At 43.8% G+C, this 23,144-nt stretch overlaps 1 protein-coding gene across 5 annotated transcripts in view; it reads right to left on the bottom strand.

The window, feature by feature from the left end:
• The window catches only part of SAMD12 (sterile alpha motif domain containing 12), a 219,336-nt gene that overhangs the window by 155,862 nt on the left and 40,330 nt on the right, over positions 1–23,144 (bottom strand). For 4 of the 5 annotated variants that reach the window (XR_013233990.1, XR_013233991.1, XM_077351612.1 and 1 more), the window contains exon 3: positions 3,980–4,109. Coding sequence is in view for 3 of the 5 variants with exons in the window: in XM_077351612.1 (XP_077207727.1) it covers positions 3,980–4,109 (130 nt within the window). In the remaining 2 variants the exon portion in view is untranslated. The remainder of the gene's footprint in view (positions 1–3,979; positions 4,110–23,144) is intronic. The other variant, XM_077351613.1, reaches the window with a different exon arrangement.

Here is a 23,144-nt window from a genome sequence, read left to right as displayed (position 1 = left end):
AACTAAGTGTGTCAAGTAATGCAGCTGCCTAGACAGGAGGTGCTGGGTTATCCCATAACTAGGAGTATTTGGGCCACCATGCAGGTTAATTCCTTTAAGTGGCCTCCAGTGATTCATGTTATGTGGAGGGGTTATGGTTTACTGGTAGAGTATCTGCTTGGTCCATGATTCAATCCCTGGCATCTTCAGTTTTGTAAATCTGGGACCTTCTGCATGCTACACAGATGCTCAACCATTGAGCATTGGCCCATCTCCAAGTGATTTGTCACTTCCCTTCTGCCCCCTATAAATTAGAAGTAGTATGAGGCAGTCTTCTGCTGCTTCGGCACTTCGTATGCATTCTGCACAAAATTAGAAAGCCCCTCTCCTAAAGCTTCCTGGTGCACGTGAATGTGGATTCTCTCACCATTACAACTTTACCTAGTCCAGGGTTTCCCAACCACATACAGAAACACAAAAGCCCCTCCATAGTACCATGGTGTGGGAGGTTTCAAAATGGCGGCTGGGGAGAGCCCTCTCCTCCTGTTAAAAAAAAGGGGGCTAATTTTTTAATACATAATTCTACTCTGGTTTGGGCAGATTGACTCACCCCCTCCCAAACTGGCCAATGATGGCCCTGGAGGGGGTGGGAAGGCGATTGGCCTCAGACATTTAAACCTCTGCTGCCACGGATCTTTCACATCTTGGGATGTGGCAGGAAGGTGTGGCCAGATGACATCACTTCCTGATACCTGGAATCCTGAATAATATTTCAGCGGCGACTCCATGGTCAAAAGGTTGAAAAAGGCTAACCTAATAGTTTAAAATTTGCATTCAGAGCTACCAGCACACGTGCAGAAATTTATTGAATTCCACTGTTACGGATTTACATGGGATCTCTGTTGGGGTGTCTGGTTTAGCATTGGTTAGTCTACACAATTAGAAGCTCCAATATTAAATCCTTTGCCAGCAGAAGGGATTGGATTTTTCTTAATTAGCGGCAGGTGAAGAATCCAGCGTACGACCTGTTCAAAACAACTTATTAAATCCCAGACAGCAAGATGACCTGATATACTGTCAACTTTGCAACGGTGGAACTGCAAGCGTTCCCAGCATCAGGTCGGGATCCTGTGAACCGCTGGCTTGCTCTTTTAGCAGCACTGTGACTTTGCAAGGCTTTCTGCTCAAGCAGCGGCCTCCCACACAACCCCATTCCAATCGAGCAACAACAGAAAACACGTTAAAGCTTTTCAATAGAGTTGATATCTCTTCATTAACTTTATGACCGCTCGTTTGTAATACGGATATTATTTATTTTAGCTCTTTGCTATGGGCTTGACTTTTGTTTGCTGTTTAGGTTTTTATCATGTTGAAATCTATTAGTGCTGTAATTTCAATCTTTTAGCTCGTAATTGAAAAGGAAATAAGATACCAGGCACCTGGAGAGACTGCCACGGAGGTGAGTTTTCAGTGAAAAACTGGTTGCTATTTCCCATCCCTTTCCCATGGGTGGGAGTTGCCAAGCTGGAGTCATTTTGGAAAAACAAGCCCAAGTGGTTTGAATCAGCTGAGACGTGTCTGAAGAGCCATGCCTCTGGGGCTAAGCCCCACCTAGCTCCACCCACAGCTGGGCACCCAGAAAGTTGTTGGTTGACATTGTGGTGCCCCTGGACACCATGTTGGGGACCCTTGTTTTCAAGCTGGTAACATCCAGGTGGATCAAGCTAACATGTTGGAAATACATGGGGGAGGATAATTGCAAATATACAAAATACACAAAGATAAATAAATAAACAAAGCAGGGGGAAAACCCTGTGTGGGTCAATAAATCTTAACAGAAGAATTCCTATGTTCCTACTAGAGGTAAAGATGAAGCATGAAGAAAAGTTCTTGTCTTCAGATCTTTCATATCCTCAGACTAGATCCCCAGGTAATTGCTAGCTTCAAGAGACCTTGTGCAGGAGTAATGTGGTACTTTCCTTCTGTCAAGATCAGTGGCAGGATCATTGCTCTTTTGAGAACTGCTTTCTATCTCCTGAGTTCATAGCTGCTGCTAGCCTTGGACGAGGCACCATACTTATATGGTTTTTATATAATAATAATAATAATAATAATAATAATAATAATAATAATAATAATAATAATAATAATAATAATAATAATAATAATAATAATAATAATAATAATAATTCCCTTGTGTTTTAAATGCTTTGGGATTCCACACAGCATTTACTTTTTTTTTCTTTCCTACATATATACTCTTTCTTTCCTACATATATACTCTTTCTTTCCTACATATATACTCTTCCCACGGGGGATCTGAAGAAGCTTATATCTTTCTTGTGTCCTTCACCATCTCCTCACAACAGCCTGGTGGGGAAGGTTTTGCTGAGAGTGTGTGATTGTCCCAAAGTCACACAGCAAGCTTCCATAGCAAAGTGAGGATGTGAACCTAGGTTTCCTGGATCCAACACTTGAACCACCGCTCTCCTTCCAGAATCAGTTTGTTGCAGATGATGTGTTTCCACATCATCTGCGACAATCTGATTATTGGAAATTTTATACATATTGATTTGGGGCCATTAAGTTGCATTAGACGTGCGTGACTCCATAGGGTTCTCCAAGCAAGAGAGGTTCAGGGGTGGTTTTGCCATTGACTGCCTCGGCATCATGACCGTGGTACTCCTTGGGGGTCCCCCACCCTAATAATGACCAGAACCAGTCCTGATCAGCTTCCGAGATTTGATGAGATTAGGCTAGTCATCCTGGGCTATCCAACTCAATGGGATATACATTTAAAAAAAATAATTAGGTTGTATCAAAACTAAACTGACAAATTCCACCAATTCCTCGTGTCTGCTAAAGACCTCTACCCCACAGAAACAGCACTGGTTGGAGATCATAGAATCATAGAATCATAGAATCATAGAGTTGGAAGGGGCCATACAGGCCATCTAGTCCAACCCCCTGCTCAACGCAGGATTAGCCCTAAGCATCCTAAAGCAATGAGATCAATGAGATCAATGAGCTGCAAGTGGGGAGGGGGAAGGCAGGAAAGTTCTTTTCCATGCATGGAAAATCTGTTCTGGATCCAACCCAATAAACAGAATATGCAAGAGAAAAGGACTTCTCTCCTTCTCGCCCCTCATTGTCTCTGTTTGCTCTCTTCCACTTTTCCCACAACAAAACAACCATAAAGCTGATGCCCAACAGGGCATCCACTCTATGTTCAGACCATGGTCACTGACCCACCAGCTGAATATAAATAGTGCAGAGAGATACACCAGAAGGTTCTGCAGAACAGAAAGGAACACTGGAGTCCAGTTTGTTTTTGATGCTGCTCCTGCTCTCCAACATGGTCATACTAATATATAATCCCCCTATATAGTCCATGGGTCCATCTAATTCAATATTGTCTATGCTCCCTGGAAGCAGCTATCCAAAGTCTCAGGAAGAAACAGGCTTTCTTCACCTTTTGGTACCCAAGATCCTAAGAACATAAGAAGAGCCCTACTGGATTTGACCAGCAGTCCATCCAGTCCAGCATCCCGTCTCAAAACAATGGCTAGCCATTCTAACTAAAGATACCACAGAATGAACCTAGGACATTCTGCATTTGTGTTTTACTGCAGACTTCTTGATTTCCCAGAGCTATAAAGCCCCGTAGTTCAGAATTTACTGATTTACTTTTATCTGCACCCTTCCTTTCAGCCAAATTCTCAAGGCGGGCCTGCATGATTAAAAACAACAAAACAACTGAAACCCCAGCCCTTTAATGTCAAGAAGACTCTCTTGCCGTACACTTCCCAAGAATCATCCCTTTCAATAACATTTGCCGCATTTGCTGTTTCTTCCTTCCTGATCTCTCGCGGCTGCAAAACTGTCAAATAATTCAATATGCATTTTATCCAACTTGTTCGCCGATACAAGACTGCAAGGGGGGGAAGGATTAAGCACACCAATTCTAAAGCAAAAATATGTCTGATATTGCATACTTTACCAGTTATGTCATGCTGTTTGAATGACTCACTGTAGATTTGATACTGATTTGGGCAATGCTTCTTGAGCCACTTGCACACGTCAAGCTGGGTCCACAGTGCTACCGGCTTGGTCAGTTTTATAACGCTGGACTGCAAAGACAGACAGACAAGGAAACGACATTGAAAGCAGGTATTGGGCTAGACAGGCTCTCAACTATTCAAGGCATCACCTCGTGCCAGGATGCTGCATGCCGACTTCCCACCTGCAGGTGTTCCACTTCGCACAAAGTAGTCGAGAATAAAGGGGATATCACTCTGACACATTTCCATATGGCTGGCAATTAATAAATCAGTACGTACAAGCTCAGGGTAGCAGGCGTATCTCAGAGTTTAGTGACAGGTGGGAAAATATCATCAAAGGTAACTCGGGCAACAATTTGGATAATCACGGAACGTGGAATGTCATCTTAATTAAGGCTCTTGAAGCTGGAAAGTAAATGTGATGTTTTCCCCCAGTAACGGATCCTGAACGTTCAGCCTTTCAGGGTCTAATGACAGCTATATTAATGTCCTGGGTCTCTGCCAAAAATACTCAGCCAATACTCCTGCACTGGCGGGGCAGATAACTATATTCTCCAGACATTCACCTAGAGGACAACATTCACCCCTCTCAGAATCCACAATAACTTTTGCACCAGGTATCCAGAAGGGTTTATGGTTAGGGATATTGGAATCACTGTGGGTGGGCAGAGAATTGTGAATTTCCTAGAGGTGCCTTCCAACTCTATGATTCTTTAACACTTCTGATGGCTTGGGAGTCATTGAAAGAGTGGTCTGAAGAATTCATGAATGGCTTCCTCATTTCTCAAAATAGGTAAGAGCAATATGAACAACTGTGGATTTGGCTCCTCATTGGAATTTGGGAGAAAAAGATTTTTGTTCCTGAAGGAAAGTCAGAAGAGAGAACTGAGGGGAAAGAGAGTCCTGAGTGGAGAAAGAGTTTTGAGTAAAGAGTTTTCTGAGGCAGAAAAAGGAGTGGCAGAGACCAGAAGTGGCAGAGAGCCAGCTTGGTGTAGTGGTTAGGAGTGCGGACTTCTAATCTGGTGAGCCGGGTTTGATTCCCTGCTCCCCCACATGCAACCAGCTGGGCGATCTTGGCCTAGTCAGAGTCCCAATAGAGCTATTCTGACTGAGCAGTAATATCAGGGCTCTCTCAGCCTCATCTACCTCACAGGGAGTCTGTTGTGGGGAGAGGAAAGGGAAGGCGATTGTAAGCCACTTTGAGACTCCTTCGGGTAGAGAAAAAGAACTTTGTCTCCTGAGAAAGACCTCAAGAGAGCTGCATGCTCCAAAGCAACCACTTTCCCCAGGGGAACAGATCTGAAGATCACTTGTTATCCTAGGTTTTGACTTCTTTCTCTTCCCCCACTCGGACAACTCAATCTACCAATGACTTTCAGCACAGACCACCGCTCCCCAACTAAGTGTGCTATAGATCTAGATCAGGGGTAGTCAAACTGCGGCCCTCCAGATGTCCTTGTACTACAATTCCCATGAGCATCTGCCAGCGAACGCTGGCAGGGGCTCAAGGGAATTGTAGTACATGGACATCTGGAGGGCCACAGTTTGACTACCCCTGATCTAGATCCTCCTTACTCTGATGTCACATGCTCGCAGCTTGGGGAGTCCTATGCTATTATTGCTTTGAGGTTAATGGTGAGCTTGAGCAAGGCTGAATACTACTGACATAACTGAACAGAGGAAACCAAGGGGAGTGGTTCCTGTTGGCTGGAGAGGATAGAACCCACAGTAATGGCTTTAAACTACATGTAGAACAGGAGTGGCTAACTATGGGGGGGGGGGAGAAATTCAGACAGAGTAGTTCAACAGGGAATTGGCTGCCTAAGGTGGTGAACTTCCCCTTACTAACAGTCTTTAAGCAGGGGCTGGACAGATACTTATCCTGGCTGCTTTAGGCTGATCCTGCATTGAGCAGGGGGTTGGACTCGATGGCTTGCATGGACCTTCCAACTCTAGGATTCTACAGTTCCATGAAAAGATCTAGCTTGTTCAAAGCAGAAAACTGAGGAGATGTAATATTTAGTCGCAGATTCTGCAGTTAGATGGTAGCATATAATTTAAGTCCTTTGATGAAACAAACAGAATTTAGAATGGAGGTGTTGAGCTCCATTAAAATTTCTTTGGTTTGGTAGGACAGCCATGATTAAAATGAATATCCTTCTGAGAATATTACTTATTTTCATAAACGTACCTCTTGTTATCCCTAGGAACTTTTAAAATAAATTGCAGGGCTTGCTGATAAAGCCATCGGAAATGATAAAGCACCACAAAAATAGAGCTTCTATAATGTGGCACAGTATAGAATGAAATGGTTTGGCACTCCTTAATCTTATAAAGTATTACCCCACAGCCATTTTAATAGCTATGTTACAGCCGTTTAAAGGAACAGGGAAGTGGGAACTTACTAAGTTAAGGAGGGAAATTGGGACCAGCTATTTAAAAAAGAGTTGTTAAAAATATGCATTTGGTAATCATTACGATAACCTGAGCTGTAATTCTAAAGTATTTGGGATAAAATCATCTATTTCACCCTGACAATATAAAATTTGGAATGTAATGCTTAAGTAAAATAGGATTATTTGGAAGGTCAAAATAAATGTAAGGAGACTTCTGAAGATCAATGACTTTCTTACAATCTTTGAACGCCACCATGTGAAATAATCATGTATGAAAAGGGTAGGCATCTGGCTTGGAGGAAATTTGTTATACCCTTCTTTCTTTAATGAATCTACTCTTATAACCCAGTGGCTTTGAACGGATCACAGTAATAGGTCAGATAAATGAAAATCAACTAAATATCAGCCCTCCTACCTTCATGTTTAATAACGATATACACAATTTTTACTACCACCAGATTAGTTTTAATTTCTGTTTCAGCCAATAATTCAGCAATCCTTTGTGAAGACTGTAGCATTGCCATGTATCATGTATAAAGGTGGAAATCCAGTGTTGTCTGACTGAAATAAACTGGGCACATTCAAACTATGTTCTAGAACAGGGGTAGTCAACCTGTGGTCCTCCAGATGTTCATGGACTACAATTCAATTTGCAAATGCTGGCAGGGGCTCATGGGAATTGTAATCCATGAACATCTGGAGGACCACAGGTTGACTACCCCTGTTCTAGAATGTCAATCTGTCCTGTTGTGCAGTTAGAAAGCCTGTTTGCAAAGGGAATCTTCAGCTGACTACCTGTCATTTCTTCCAGAGGGATAGCATTCAGTCAAGCCAACCTAGTCTTCTATATTTGGGCACTGAACATGTTCTGTCTCTTTGAACTGAGGCTTACTTGGATGTTATTTACCTCTGCACAATGAAAACCAGCCTTTACATTAGGGATGTCGGTTTCCTGGTTTACCTGGGGATCGCCCCGAATTACAGCTCATCTCCAAACTACAGAGAGCACTAGGACAGGACCGTGCCTTGGTGTGGTAAGGCAACCAAACTGTACACGGGTATGGTCACAGAAGCTTCCCAAGTTAACACAGATTATAAAGCAAAAGAAAGCTTTATTGGACAAAAAAATTAAGAAAAAGCATTTACAAGCAAGACGTATAGTTCTGGGGCAGTCAAATGCACAAGAAAACAAGGACGCTAACTAGCTACCTCTTACTGGAATCCTACCACACCTCAGTTGACTCTGAAGCAAAGAATCCTTGAGCATAAAATAGATATCTTCTTTGCAGCATGGAGAGAAAAGGGTAAAGGCTCAAAGGTAATACCTCACTGGCAACTTTCACAGCCTCCTGACATTCTCAACCAATCACTGGACAATGTCCACAGAAACAATGTCAAGGTCTAAGTGAGTCCCCCCCCCCACCAATGACAGATCCACAGATGAACTAAGTGAGGACAATATGGATGTCCTTGCTGGATATCTGTCAGGGTGGGCATTACTCAGCACCTATTTAGAATACTAAAGAACTGTGTAACTTCAGCTGGAACAGACTAGAAAATTCTCTTTAGATGCTCTCTGCTTTGACAGAGATCTGTTTCCCCAGAGAAAACGGATGCTTTGGAGGGTGGACTCTATGGCATTGTACCCCACTTAAGTCCCTGCCCTCCCCAGGATCCACCCCTAAATCTCCAGGTGTTTCCCCAACCTGGAGCTGGCAACCCACCCCCATTGGTGGCCTGAGGGGACCTGGCAACCCTATTTAACACACATTTTATTCCCAGGCCACTTGGCAACTGGACTTATATTTACTATGACTTGATCTGGCTATCAGAAGGGAGAACTTGAATGTGGTGGATTTCCTTTTCATGTTTAGGGCAATGGGCTCAGGAGGACATAACTCTGCTTAGAATAGCACTGCTGGCTCTTCTTTGCTTTATTTGTTTGGACTATTCCTATGGCCCTCCCCTGTACAGCCTGCCTGAGACCCCTTAAAAAGCAAAACACAAGAGGGACGTAAAAACCAAAAGAGTTGTAACAACTACAAAAAATGCAGAAAAAGTATAATAGTCTAAAACATGGAGCACCTTAATAATAGTTTCCAAGGGTAGTAGCCATGTTGGTCAGCAGTAGAACAGCTAGATTTGAGCTGGCAACACCTTAGTGACCAAGAAGATCTCACAGGTATGAGCTTTTGAGAGTCAGAATTCCTCTGATCAGTTACGGGTAGGAATGGAGAGCTTTGGGTCCTCCAGATGGATACAAATGATAGAAAGGCTTTATTAATTTTCCTTAAAAGAACCCTTAAGTTCTGAAGAGATAGAGCTCTGTTTGTATGTTTTGCTGGTCCTAATAGAGGAAAGGGAATTTCATCTCAAACTTTGCCCCAGTGGATTGTCTCAACTATTAGGGAATGCTATGGCTTGGCAAGGGTGACAGACCCAATAAACATTCATGCCCATTCTACTAGAGTTATAGCTTTTTCAGAGTACCATTGACAGAGATCTGCCAAGTTGCCACTTGGTTGTCAAATAACATATTCATATGCCATTATACTTTGGATCTGCAGGTGAGGCAAGAAGCTCAAGTGGCCAACACAGTATTGCAGTCACTGTTCAAGTGAGGAACCCTACCACCTGTTGAGTAATTTGCTAGAATCCCCATGTGGGACTGCACAGAAGATCAATGATGAAAACAAAGTTGTGCTTAGATGTATCTACTGTTCATTAAATATATTTTGTGCAGACACACATACCCTCCCACCTGCCCCTTGCATTCTCTGGCTTTGGCAGTACTAGAGGTACTGAAGGTAAGAGTTCTGCTGCATGGGAACATGTGTTCCCTGGATGGGGACAGTTTTTTTACTCTGGTGCACAATGCCCCCTGGAGGCTCTTAGCTGTAAAGGCCTCTCTGATGGAAGGCCTGCTCATATGCAGTCCCCATGTGTGCCTGCACAGAAGATGCTCGATGAACAACAGTTACAGATAGGAGCAACTTTAATATCTTGATGCTGAGATGGTGATGACAGATGTCCAAGTAGTTTCAGACTGTACAGGTTGCCAAAGACCACTGGACACAGGGAAGCTATTTCCATCTAGTTCTTCAGATTCTGTCTTTATTAGTCTGCTTGTATGAAACTTGAGCAATCATTATTAAAGGCAAATAGCATAGCTTGATTAAAACCAGTCTTAGATTTGATATAGTTGAAGGAATATTTCCTCATCCATTGGAACACTTTCTCTTGTTTAGCTGACTTGAAGAATTTACAGATTGTACACATAAAATGGAAAACTTCCAAGAACATTAATTTAAAAAAAAATTAGACTAGCAATGAGAGGCAGCATGACAGAGAATTAATGGCTGAATCTTGGAGAAGACAAACATTAGGCAAAGAAGGAAATGGATGTTTGTCATTTGCTAGGTGTCATCAGAATAAATTATTTGTCATACATGACTTAGTCACATGGTATTGCATAACAGACAAACTGGAATCTTTCATTCTTAGATGGCTTGTTATCTACATTCCCAGAATGCTGAAAGAGAGAAAAGTTTGACTTTCCAATACTGATGACAAAAAAGAACCATTAATTAGCCAATATGCAAGAAGACAGTAGTCAGGTTAACAAGCAACCACAGCGCTCACTCAACCACGCCATGTTTAGTGATACTGCCCTTGACCAATCAAAAGGAGGAACTGTGAGTCCAAATTAATCCCCTGAGGTGGGAGAATTGTGAATCCAAATTAATCATCAGGTTATAATAGTCAAGAAGGTTTCTAGTCCTACATAACTAGCATTTGTCTTCTGGAAGATTATTTTTCAGTCTAAGCAACAGACTGAAGAGGGGATCTGAAATGTGAAGGTGCCAATGGCACCTGGTCCTGGGTTGTACCACTGGGGTGAGCTCTCAATTGTCACAGTGATGACAAGCAAGGCCTCCCCATTTCAGCTATCCCCTTGTGAGGTTTTTTGGGATACCCCAGAGTAGCCAGTCCCAGCCCACCAACCTCACTACAACAAGAAGACTCCCACAAAGGTTTGGCATCACTCTGGAGCTTGCATAGATACAACAGGGGGTGCAGAAAGAGCCAAGTCAGGGTTCTCTATCACACTCCCAAGTGACCAAGTCTGAGCTATCACTGGATACCTTCTAGGAATCTCTCCTTTCCCAACTGCTGACTCTTCTGCCCTCCACAACACTGGCTGTTCCAGATTGGCAGAGGCCTAGAAGACTCACAAAACTCCTCTGTTGTTCTGCTTCTTCACTATTCCTTAGCCTCCCTCTCTCCGCCTTCTTCAAACCTTTCCCACCAACCCTTTCTCTCACCTGCTTCCTTTTATACCCTTTACCTAACTCCTCCTCCTCCCTCAATCACCTGAAGTTACTTTAACCCCGCCCCTCCTAACACCTTTTCTTCTCAGCTTGAATCCAGTCTTGTCGTTCCTGGCTTCTACTTCTTCCTGGTCAACTTCTTCCTACAAGGCTATCACACGGTAAGTTCACAGTCGACTGGTCCCTGGGCTTTTTACTCCCCTTCCCGATGTCTTCCCTCCTGGCATTTATCTCTTTTTCTCCCTGTTTGCCCTCTGGGTTTCTCCTGCTCTTGCATACACAGAACCTGGTGCCTGCTGCACCAGCTCTTTGCTCTCAATCTCAGATAAGCTCCCTGTGGGTCCGTCTAGAGTATTGCCCGACCATCCTGCAGGCTGCCATGGAGTCAGGGCAGACCCCATGAGTGCAGCAGGGCTGTTCTCCTTTCCTTGGTCAAGTCCCCATGTTTCCAACCCACCTGGGAGAGGGATTGTCCCATCTGGGAGAAGGCTCTGCAAGGGGGTGCTTGGGAGGACGTCCTGACACCCCTCCATTCCTATGCCACTCTCAATTCCCCCTCCCCAATGTTAGAGAAGGCTAGAGACGATATACAGCCCAAAACCTGTATGAGAAGGGTTAGCTGGGCCAACTGAGGGTATCTCAGGTAAGGACCCCCAAATCTCATGCAACTGCTAATGCACATAAGCTAGTAGTGACTGGAATGGAGATATCCCTCGCTCCCCACATTTGTAGTTACTCAGTACTCTGAAACCGACAATCCAGTCCCTACCCTAAGAGGGCTTTGGTCTATAATATTATGAGTTTAGCATACCCGTGTCATCCTTATTTATAAAGACATCGAATACGAAAAGGCTCAAGTGTTGTTTGAAAATACAATCAATTAACAACCCCTCAACAAGAAGACAGGGCCAAAGCCTTCTTACTTTAAGTGTAAATACGTCCCTAAGTGTTAAATTGCTCCTCAGGTGTCAAGAGAACATATTAGAAGCCACTTATGGTCTTTGAGGACTCTTTAAGCCCTTGTCTAGGAAAAGGTTTATGGTGTTCAGTCCTTCTCCTCAGGGACTTGTAGCTTCTCTTTTTTAAAAAAGGCCACATTGATTCATTCACTCTGAGGAGAATCCTGTCTGCTTAGGTTAAAAATAGCTGCCATTTCAGAAGCACTAACATGGCTGAATTTCTGTAACCAGGCAACAGGGGGGAAAGGCCAATTTAGGTTTCCAACGTATAATGTCTGTTTGGCCTTGAAGTGCATTCTTGCATTAGAAGAACTCAAGGTATTAGTCGCTGGCTTCTGATGGAAGACTCTTCCTGGCCCATTAACATATGTTCTTTTGGCAGCCTGAACACCATGTGGTAAACAGAACTAACATAACCATGGGTATGGGCTCCTAGAGGAAGTCTAGAAATGACCTGCCATCTTGCCACTCTGGTTTTGGCCGGGGCAGTTGTGCAAATGCTTAGCAGCAGTGTTTCCAATCTATTTGCTATTCCTTTAGGTTTTCCCCCCTGTTGCACCCCCAGTGAGGGCATTACCCCTTTTTTGGATTCAACAGAATGGAGGCATGTGGGAAATGGTGTTTGTAGAAGAAAGGGGACAGAAAGGAGAGAAGGAAAGCAGGCGCACAAAACCAGACTGGGGTGGGTAGCTGGGATGAGGTGAGCGAACTCACATTCCCAACAACTCTCAGCATGCCTTTGGTCATGCTCATAATAATATTATAGGCTTAGAAATGGCAGACACAGACTCTGCAAGAAGGAAGAAGAGGAGTTGGTTCTTCAAGCAAAGGTTGGATACACACTTTTCTTGGATGCTTTAGGATGCTTACGGCTGATCCTGCGTTGAGCAGGGGGTTGGACTAGATGGCCTGTATGGCCCCTTCCAACTCTATGAATCTAGTCTGCTTTTCTCTACCCGAAGGAGGCTCAAAGCGGCTTAGTCACCTTCCCTTTCCTCTCCCCACAAGACACCCTGTGAGGTAGGTGAGGCTGAGAGGGCAGAGGAATGCTTGAGGGAATCAGCAGAACTCGAATGGCAGTCAAGATCATAATATACTTGGACGATCAGCAGCACAGAGAAGGTGGGACACAGGAAGGGCTGGGATGAACTTGCGAAAGCACATCCCTCTTCATGCAGAATGCGGTGTGGAACTATGGCCAACATCATCTAAGACTATCTTCAAGGTTAAGCATTTCACAAAACAGACACAATTACTTGCCACCTTCATTGATGGAACAATGCAACGGCACCCATCTTTCCTCCAGTTCTGACGCTCCAAAACTAATTTTTTTAGACTCTAAATCTACTTCTTGGATCCAGCTGTTAGTTGTTTCCTTTCCAGGACTGCACCAACACAGCCTTTGAACAGATTCTACGTTCCCTATGGCATTGACCACACCAAAAGCAAACAAGGAAGGGGGGGGGGAAGGGGGGGGAGAAAGTGGGGGGAAAAGTTAAATCAGCAGATTTAATATGTGACATTTAATTTCATGCTCTGTTTGTTCCATTGTGCAAAGGAGAGAGCAGTTATATCACAGGCTCAAAAATAATAATAAAAAAATTAAAATGATAGCTGAGGCATTATTTGGTCGCATATTTCAGGGGCTGGGAACATTAGCACTTAAATCCTGCCCGAGCCCTTAAACAATCACAGAAAGTTTCAACAGTGACTTTACAAGGCTTACAGAGGCCGCCTTCAAAGCTCTGCGGGTTTCCAAGGTCAATGTATTCACTAGCATTTCCACATCTTTATTTATTGCCGCTTCCCTCTTTGCCCAAGATGGCTGTTCTTCAGAACAGGGAAGATTTGAAGGAGAATGCCAGAACAGCAAACAATGATGTGCATTACACATTGCAATTCAAGTTGTTGGGTTGGTTTAAAAAAAACACCCAGAGGTTTGTCAATAGACAAGCCTCTGCAACCAACAGTACATATTTTGTGTCTGAGAGTGTGCTTCGGTTAGAAAATCAGGTATTCTGTTGTTGAAAGGGAAGCCAGGTGAGAAAAAGCAAAGAGTAGCTTGATTCCCCCACCCCCAGCAAGCTTCATGAAAAGGCTGCTTCAAGGAAGTTAGGGAGGCAACAGGTTGAGTGTGTTGAACGCATCCCAGAGATGAGGAAGGAGTTGGATCTGGCTGGCATTTTTGCTGGTGAAAGAAGATGGAGAAGCCCCCTTTAACCTACCAAAAGATCCATGCTGAAGATCACGTAAACTGCAGGTACAAAAGCCAATACAGGCTGAGATCTATAATAAGGTGTGAGACTGCATTCAAAAGGAGGCTGGATCCAACCCAATATTTACTATCATTTTCCAGATTTGTATTCTGCCCCCAAGGAGCTGTCCCTTTTTGTCCTTGCAATGATCCAAGGAGCTAGGTAAAGCGGAGGAACAGCCACTGGCTCAGGGGTCAACCAGTGAGACTCATGGTCCAGCAGGTTAATTTCTGGTGCTTTTTCCACTACACCGTAGTGTAAACTGAAAAGGGAGTTACCTCTGCCATCAAACTGCAATAAATCTGAGGAATTCCTTGCTAAAGAATGTAGTGGTGGCCACTAACAGGGCCAAAATGAGACAACGTCCCTCCACACATGGTTTTCAGGGCCCCCAAGCCCAGAGGCAGCATGAGGTAGTAGATAAAGGTGGCAAACTCTTGATTCCTAACTTCTCTTCTACATGCAAGCGGCTGATGATTGTGGGCCAGTCACAGTTTTCTCAGAACTCTCAGCCCCACCTGCCTCACAAGGTGCCTGTTGCGAGGAGAGGAAGGGAAGGAGATTGCAAACCACTTTGAGTTTAAAGTAGAGAAAAGCAGGTTCTAAAAACCAAGTCTACTTCCAAATGCCCCTAGGGTTTGGGACTCTTGAAAAACAACCCTGGGGACACACACACACCCGTCTCCCCGTGCCCTATTCCCTAGATCCCTAGGAGGATCAGACTGTCACCACGGGGAAATAACTGAAATGATAACAACATCATGCAGGGTTGACCTTTTTCTACTTTGGCCCCAGTTTGGAAGACGAAAATTCATAGCTGTCTGCAAGCCCTGAGCAAGGGAACCTGGTTATTCAGAGGTGGTAGCATTGGCCACTGTGTTCCAGAGGCATCTGGTTGGCCAACGTGTGAAACAGGAATGTGGACTCAAAGGACCTGATAGAGCACAGGTGCTTTTACACACCATCGAATGACATTAGATAGCAGCTGTGTTTGTTGTTTCTTCCCAAACACTCAAGTGTTGTTGTGTGCAGATATCTGCCAACTGCCTACCTTTCAATCTTCAACTCTGTTCAGCTTTTGCCATTAAGTTTACAATTCAGTCCCAAACAACTCTACACTCAATGAATCCAAGGGGAATGATAAGTTCATTGTTACCAGGCTCCATTTAAGAGATTGGCTATCCCAGACAAAGCCCTGCATCCCCTTGGATGCTCTTATTTGCAAGACTGCCTTGTCTCCCTACATTCCATCACAACAACGTAGCTGAAGTCTAGGCATCTGCACGTTCAGGTATATCGGACCTGGAAAATATAGGTATTTCCTGATATTCTCAAACCCCAATACCAGTATTGCATTGGAATGGAGAAAATATTCAGGAGAGGGGGATATTTTTTGGCTCTGAGGGTAGCTCTCACATTTCAGCTTTCAGCATTCTGCAGGGACTGCCCCAGGGCCAGAGCTTTCTCCATCCTGGCCCCCAGCCTGGTGGAATGAGCTCCCAGAGGAGATCAGGGCCCTGATGGAACTTGAACAGTTCCGCAGGGCCTGCTAAAGGGAGCTCCTCTGCCAGGCACTTGGTTGAGGTCAGCGTGTACCATCACTTCCCAAGGGCCCTCCTCCTGACCTCCCTCCTACTGCACTCACTGCAGTTCTGCCCAACCCACTGGGCTGTTACTTTAATATTTAATTTTTCTACGGTTCCAGGTTGCTTGTAGCTTCATTTCATTCATCATTGTTAATCTATGTTATCTGTACTCTTTCTGTTCTGTTTCATGCGAACCGCCCTGAGCCTTCGGGGAAGGCGGTATACAAATAAATAAATAAAATAAACAAACAAATAAATGGAGCTCTTCTGCCATGTCTATGGTTGAGGCTGGTGTGGCGAGGAAGATCTGAAGGGCCCCCCAGCGTTAAGAGTGTAAGCACCCACTATGTGATATGTGCACTCTCCTCCTACTCCTGGACTAGATTTTGGGGGGGGGGGGTTAGTGGGTTATTGACCACCATGGGAATCTGTTTTTAGGAGTCTGTATTGATGAATGTCCAGATATGTTTTAGTGTAGTTTTAATAGGGTTTTAACGGAATGTTGTAACCCGCCATGAGCCAGTTATGAGAGTGGCAAGTAATGAGTGGTAATAAATTAATAAATTAATAAATTAATAAATTAATAAATTAATAAATTAATAAATTAATAAATTAATAAATAAATTAATAAATTAATAAATTAATAAATTAATAAATTAATAAATTATAATAATAATTCAATTCTGCGCTCCTCCACATGCAACCAGCTGGGTGACCTTGGGCTCGCCACGGCACTGATAAAACTGTTCAGACCAGGCAGTGATATCAGGGCTCTCTCAGCCTCATCCACCCCACAGGGTGTCTGTTGTGGGTATAGGAATGGGAAGGCGACTGTAAGCCGCTTTGAGCCTCCTTCAGGTAGGGAAAAGCGGCATATAAGAACCAACTCTAATAATAATAATAATAATGAGGGGGGTAGGATCAAACACCACAACCCAGTCACCAAATATTTTTAAAAAATGAAACTGCTGTCATTTTTGCTAGCAGATAATGAACGTGTAGGTTTGACTTCCTAGTCATTGGGACACCGCTGCAGTCTTTGCAGGCGGTAAATCTGTACAAATTCCATAAATTCAAGGAAGCCGATTGACTGAAAGAAAAGAAGCAGTGAGGATTTCAAAGAGCAAACGGAGGAACGCTGAATCTCAACATGTAAAGCTCCACTGATTACATGGTCTTGAGCACAAGATGCACAGATAAATGAATTCAGGGTTTAAGAACGTAACCTGTGCATGAAACCAGATATGGGAAGTCGTTTTCCATCAGAGTTTAATTAAGTGTCGATAATAGCAGCACCAATTTTTTCCCCCCTTAACAATTTATAAAATTCTCGAGTAAAGCAATCAAGAGTCTGGGGATTTGTTATTACACACCGAGAGACAATAAGATGTAATCTAGAAGCCACTTCCTCAAGAGAATTCCTGATGTAACCCAACTCTTAAATCAATTTCTAGTTAGGATAGGACTTGGAAGTAAATATCAAGAAACATTTTTTTGTGTTTTTTTTAAATGTATGGTCTGAACAGCTCTTATACCAGATTTAATTTGTGATAATGTGAGTTTGATAAAGCCACAGGGGTCATTCATGAAAAACTGATATCCTCTGCAATTTGTCAAAAGTCAAAATTTCCCAATATGTGGCGTGTCACTGATCTCATGGCTATGTCCCATTCTGATTCCATTTATGTCACATGAAAACAAAGGTTAACGGTCCTGCTAGTGTGGCTGTCTTCTTCCTCTGTTATTCAGAAAATTACTAATGATAGAATGGGAAGTACAAGACTTACAATTACAGTTGAGTATATGATGTGTTAAAAAAAAACACATAGCTATACATGAAGGCAAAATCCTGCACTGTTTATGTAAAAATATGTATATGTATGTATGATTATTCTGAAGAATTTATTGCACTAAACATAAAGGCCCAGGCTAATCTGATCTCATCAGATCTTGGATGCTAAGTAAGGTCAGCCCTGGTTTGTACTTATACAGGGGGCTGGAAAAGAAGTCCAGGTTCACAACAGAGGTAGATAATGGCAAACTACCTCTGTTAATTTTCCATGTTGTTGTTAGGTGCGAAGTCATGTCCGACCCATCGCGACCCCATGGACAATGATCTCCAGGCCTTCCTGTCCTCTGCCATTCCCCGGAGTCCATTTAAGTTTGCACTGACTGCTTCAGTGACTCCATCCAGCCACCTCATTCTCTGTCATCCCCTTCTTCTTTTGCCCTCAATTGCTCCCAGCATTAGGCTCTTCTCCAGGGAGTCCTTCCTTCTCATGAGGTGGCCAAAGTATTTGAGTTTCCTCTTCAGGATCTGGCCTTCTAAGGAGCAGTCAGGGCTGATCTCCTCTAGGACTGACCGGTTTGTTCACCTTGCGGTCCAAGGGACTCGCAAGAGTCTTCTCCAGCACCAGAGTTCAAAAGCCTCAATTCTTTGACGCTCGGCCTTCCTTGTGGTCCAACTTTCACAGCCACACATTGCAACTGGGAAGACCATAGTTTTGACTAGACGCACTTTCATTGGCAGGGTGATGTCTCTGCTTTTTAGGATGCTGTCTAGATTTGCCATAGTTTTCCTCCCCAGGAGCAAGTGTCTTAATTTCTTTTAATTTCTTTGCTGCAGTCCCTATCTGAAGGGATCTTGGAGCCCAGGAAAATAAAATCTGCCACTACCTCCATTTCTTCTCCATCTATTTTCCAGGAATTGAGATGGCCGGATGCCATGATTGGCAGGGTGATGTCTCTGCTTTTTAGGATGCTGTCTAGATTTGCCATAGTTTTCCTCCCCAGGAGCAAGTGTCTTAATTTCTTTTAATTTCTTTGCTGCAGTCCCTATCTGAAGGGATCTTGGAGCCCAGGAAAATAAAATCTGCCACTACCTCCATTTCTTCTCCATCTATTTTCCAGGAATTGAGATGGCCGGATGCCATGATCTTTGTTTTCTTGATGTTGAGCTTCAGGCCAACTTTTGCACTCCTCCTTCACCCGCATCAAAAGGCTCTTTAGTTCCTCTTTGCTTTCTGCCATTAGAGTGGTATCATCTGCATATCTGAGGTTGTTGATATTTCTCCCTGCAATCTTGATCCCAATTTGTGACTCATCTAAGTTGATCTAATTTGTGACTCATACAAGTTAAATAGGCAAGGCAACAGTATACAGCCTTGCCGAATGTAGTGTTTCACAAGGCATTGTAACAAGTAATATTTAGCATTTGTATGGTGCTTTCAATGCTGAGAGAGCACACATTGTCTCCGTAACGCAGGGTGTTTTTATTATCCTCATCTTGAAGGTGGGCAACAGAGGCTAGGAACAGTTGCTTGCCTTATGCTAGCCCAGTGAATTTGTGGCTGAGAGGGGATTTGAACCCGGAACCATCTAGCCCCCAGGTTATTCTGACAGTCCCTAAGCAGAGATACACCCTTCCAAACCAAATGAAGGCAATCGGCTTAGATGGGGATCATTCTTCTTGTGACCACTGTTGCTTACTCTGCCTAGAGCCTTTAGATATTGCCATACCTATTTTAAAATACTGCTATCCCATAAACTCAGTGGAATACTCAAGAAATGCCTCTTCCTGTCTATTTCTCAAAGAAAAAGAGGAGCTGGTTTTAATACCCCACTTTTCACTGCCTGTAAGAGTCTCAAAGCATCTTCCCATCGCCTTTCCGTCCTCCCCCTACAACAGCCACTCTGTGAGTTAGGAGAGGATGAGAGAGGTTTGACAGGACTGCTCAGTCAGAACAGCACTATCAGGGCCGTGACAAGCCCAAGGTCACATAGCTGCCTGCATGTGTAGGAGTGGGGAATGAAACCCAGTTTACCAGATTAGAAGCCCATGCTCTTAACCACTACACCATGTTGATTCCCATTCTATCCACCAATGGACAGATTTTTTAAGATACTTCTCTTGGGAATGTAAATATAACTCATGGTATGGAAAGGAGTACTTGGTACCCCCTGGGTGACAACTGAAAACCTTAATTCAGAAAGCTTCCTAGGAAAATTAGTCTTCCCCCCAACCTTTAGGCTGGAAATTTGTATTCATTCTCCCTTTTGAACACACATGAAGCTGCTTTCCACTGAATCAGACCACTGGTCCACAGAGGTCAAGATTGTCTATCCAGACTGGCAGCAACTCTCCAGGTTCTTAGCCTGAGGTCTATCACTTCCTATCTGGTCCTTGTTTTAACTGGAGATCCTGGGGATTGAACCTGGGACCTTCTGCTTGCCAAACAGAGTCTTTCACTGAACTACCATATGCCATCTTTCTTGTATATTATTAAAAACCACTTCATGACTGTGGCACAGGATGTAAGTTTCATAAAGACAAAAGTTTTCTTTTTTTTAAATGATGCAACAAGAATATTCTTAGCAAGCCGAATTCGACAATACAGCACTGGCCAGGTCCCTGGAGCTTGCGCAGAATTGTAACTCCTATTTAGAGCAAATTGCTACAGGAGGCTCTCAGGTCTGTGCGTCTGTTGCTACGACAGCTATGTAGTCAGAGAGAAACTGAAAAGAGAGTAGGGAATTGACATGCTAGGTTCTGATGGACACCAAATTTGATTTCCTACTTCGGTGTATTGACAAGACGAGCGAGAGGAAATTAATCACCCCCCTTTGTGCTTGCTTTTGTTGATCACCAGGGGGGCCTCGGACTCTCTTTGAGATAAGCAAATATAGACGGCAACGCTTGTCATGTAATTCTTTGCTCGCTTAATTGGATTACTTCAGACTCAATTCAGCAATCAATTCAGCCAAACTCAAGAGTTGCAGGCGGAACAGGAACCGGCTCTCCAACGGGAGACCTGATTTGGTCGCGGCTTTCTCTGGACATACTTTTTTTTAAGTACATCATTTCCTAGGCACACCTGAGCCAAGTCTGGCGAGGCGAACGATGGAGCAGAAATTAATAGCGAAATTATTACAAAAGGCTTCAAAATACATTTGTAAAGGGACACTGCGGTATGAATGTTCAAATCTCACAAAGGAATAGCAATTAGGCTAAAATTAATCTTGTTCCTGCCTCACAAAGAGGCCCTTCACTGCGAAAGGACACACACTCCGCTTTGCTAACCAATTGCAAAACTAAACTAGGGAGTCAAGGATCACTGCATTTTATTGTAATTTCGAACAATGTAGTGATTCTTCCCGGGAAATTCACTACGCGGCCACAATGCGATTCATAATTTTGTTCGTGCAAAATGGAAATAGTGGTGAGGAAAAGCAATTCGGTTCCTGTATAATTAAAAAAAAAAATCTCTTTATCAAGAAAGAACATGAGGAAACAAAGCAACCTTCCAGATTCATGATGTTCATAGTATAAGGCAAGTCCTTGCAGAGGAAAATATGAATGGTTTCAAAGGGACATTTCCTGTGAGTATTTTGGGACCAGGCTACAAGATGGCAAGGACTGCGGAGGCCTTTGGTTTGGACCAGCCCTTTATTGGTCAAGGGTCTTCTGCTCCCAGGTAGCATCCTCATCATCAACCAATAAGCACATTTGCAGTGCAAAATAGTTGTATTAGTCCAACCCCATTGACCTGAATGGATTTGGAATGGCACTGTTAGTATCATTATTCAGCTGGACCGTTTACGCACTGGAGATTTCATGCTATGCTGCAGGCTGGAGTTTTAGTTGTGGCAGGTTGCGCCACCACTTCCTGCACCCACACAGGGGGAGCATTTGGCCCAGTGCATCTCATCTGCCCCCAATTTGTGCTCCTGCACGAGACCTGGGGCAATGAAGTGCCCAGTGCATAAACGGTCCTGGAAAGGCCAACTACTTTCTCTGAACAATAGGGAAGGTCCACTATACAGTGACCCAGAAGTGCTGCTGTTATTCCTGGTATGTAAACACATGTGGACGCCTCCAAAATAATGCCTACCCATACCTTCCTCTTCCTCCATCCTGAGAGGATGGTTCAGGCTAGCTTGACCTCAGAAGCTAAGTAAGGTCAGTTCTGTTGAGTATCTAGATGGGAGACCACCAGGCTGACTATGCAGAGGCATCAATGTGAAGCCACCTCTGAACACTTCTTGCCTTGAAAGCCCTATATGGTCCCCATCTGTCAGCTATGACTTGCTGCAGTTGACTTGGGCCAGTCACTACTCCTCAGTCTCACCTGTGACAGAGGATTGCTGTATGGATGTGATGGGGAAAGAATGGACAGGGTCCTGAACTCCTCATAGGGAAAGGTTGCATTCAAATGCGACAGATGGCCAAGTGAGCAAAAGCATCGTATTTTATGTTTAAATTTGCAATTAATGTGGCTACATATCAACGGTGGGAGGCACCTTTATTACTTTTCAACTGTTGACCAGTTAAGATGCAAAGAAGACAGTTCTTTCTATTCTGTGTAAAGCAAAGTTGCACTCACCTGTAACCAGCATGCCTCGAGTATCTTCTGTGCAAGCACACATGGGGAGCGCACATAAGCATTCCTGCCATCAGAGAAGTTCTTATAGCTAAAAGCCTTCACGGGGGCATTGTGCTCCAGAGCCAGAAACTTGTTCCCCACCTAGGGACCACATGCTCCCTGGAGGTGTTGAGCTGTAAGAGCTTTTTCAGTGACAGGCCTGATCATGTGCAGCCCCCATGTGGGATGGCACACAGAGAAAATTGATGATGTACATATTCAGCACTACACCCACCTCGAATGGGCATCTCCACAGGATACAAGGGGCAAGTCTTACAATTTGGCATTCGTTTATAAAAATAAATGCAGAAAACACATTTTAGTTTTCCTTTTCTCAGCTCTTTTGAACATCTCCCCACCTTCTTGACAGAAACCTGAGTCCATATTTCATCTCATGGAATAATCATATGTGTGCTACTTATTGTGGACGTTTCTAAGGAGGCCATCAAGTCACAACAACCTGAGCATTCTCAAGAAAACCAAGTGCTCGGCCAGTTCCATTTTCAACCTTCATTTTAACTCAATGATAGTATTGGAGAGTTATTTAGACATTCAGCCAGGAGGCACCAGATTCTGTCAGGACTTTCAATGGGCTCACTCTTTCCCCAGGACCACCAAAGTCAGCAACAGATGGCACTACAATCACAGTATGTGACATCTTCATCTTCTCCCCGTCTGACTGGAACCCATTTACTTATATGTGGGAGAAATCAAGGGATATGCCCAAACATCCTGTGAAAATAGTTCCTGGTTCATGAGTTCAAGAGACAGGAAGCACTTCCTGAGGAAACAAGAGGGAAAGCCTAGACCAAGCAGTTAATTAAGCCTGTCTGTTTAATAAGGTTGTCCTTTCTAACACTATCAAGTAGTAGAGTCCCTCGATCTAGAGGGTCTAACTGCTCATTTAACACCATACTTACCACAAGTATGGGACCCCATGCCAGCTTGGTGTAGTGGCTAAGAGTGTGGACTTCTAATCTGGTGAGCTGGGTTTGATTCCCCGCTCCCCCACATGCAACCAGCTGGGTGACCTTGGGCTAACTGTGGCACTGAGAAAGCTATTCTGCCTGAGCAGTAGTATCAGTGCTCTCTCAGCCTCACCCACCTCATAGGGCGACTGTTGTGGGGAGTGGAAAGGAAGGTGACTGTAATATG

The sequence above is a fragment of the Paroedura picta genome, chromosome 9 (assembly GCF_049243985.1).
Source record: "Paroedura picta isolate Pp20150507F chromosome 9, Ppicta_v3.0, whole genome shotgun sequence".
NCBI classification, from domain to species: Eukaryota; Metazoa; Chordata; class Lepidosauria; order Squamata; family Gekkonidae; genus Paroedura; species Paroedura picta.
This window is presented reverse-complemented; position numbering and strand designations above follow the sequence as displayed.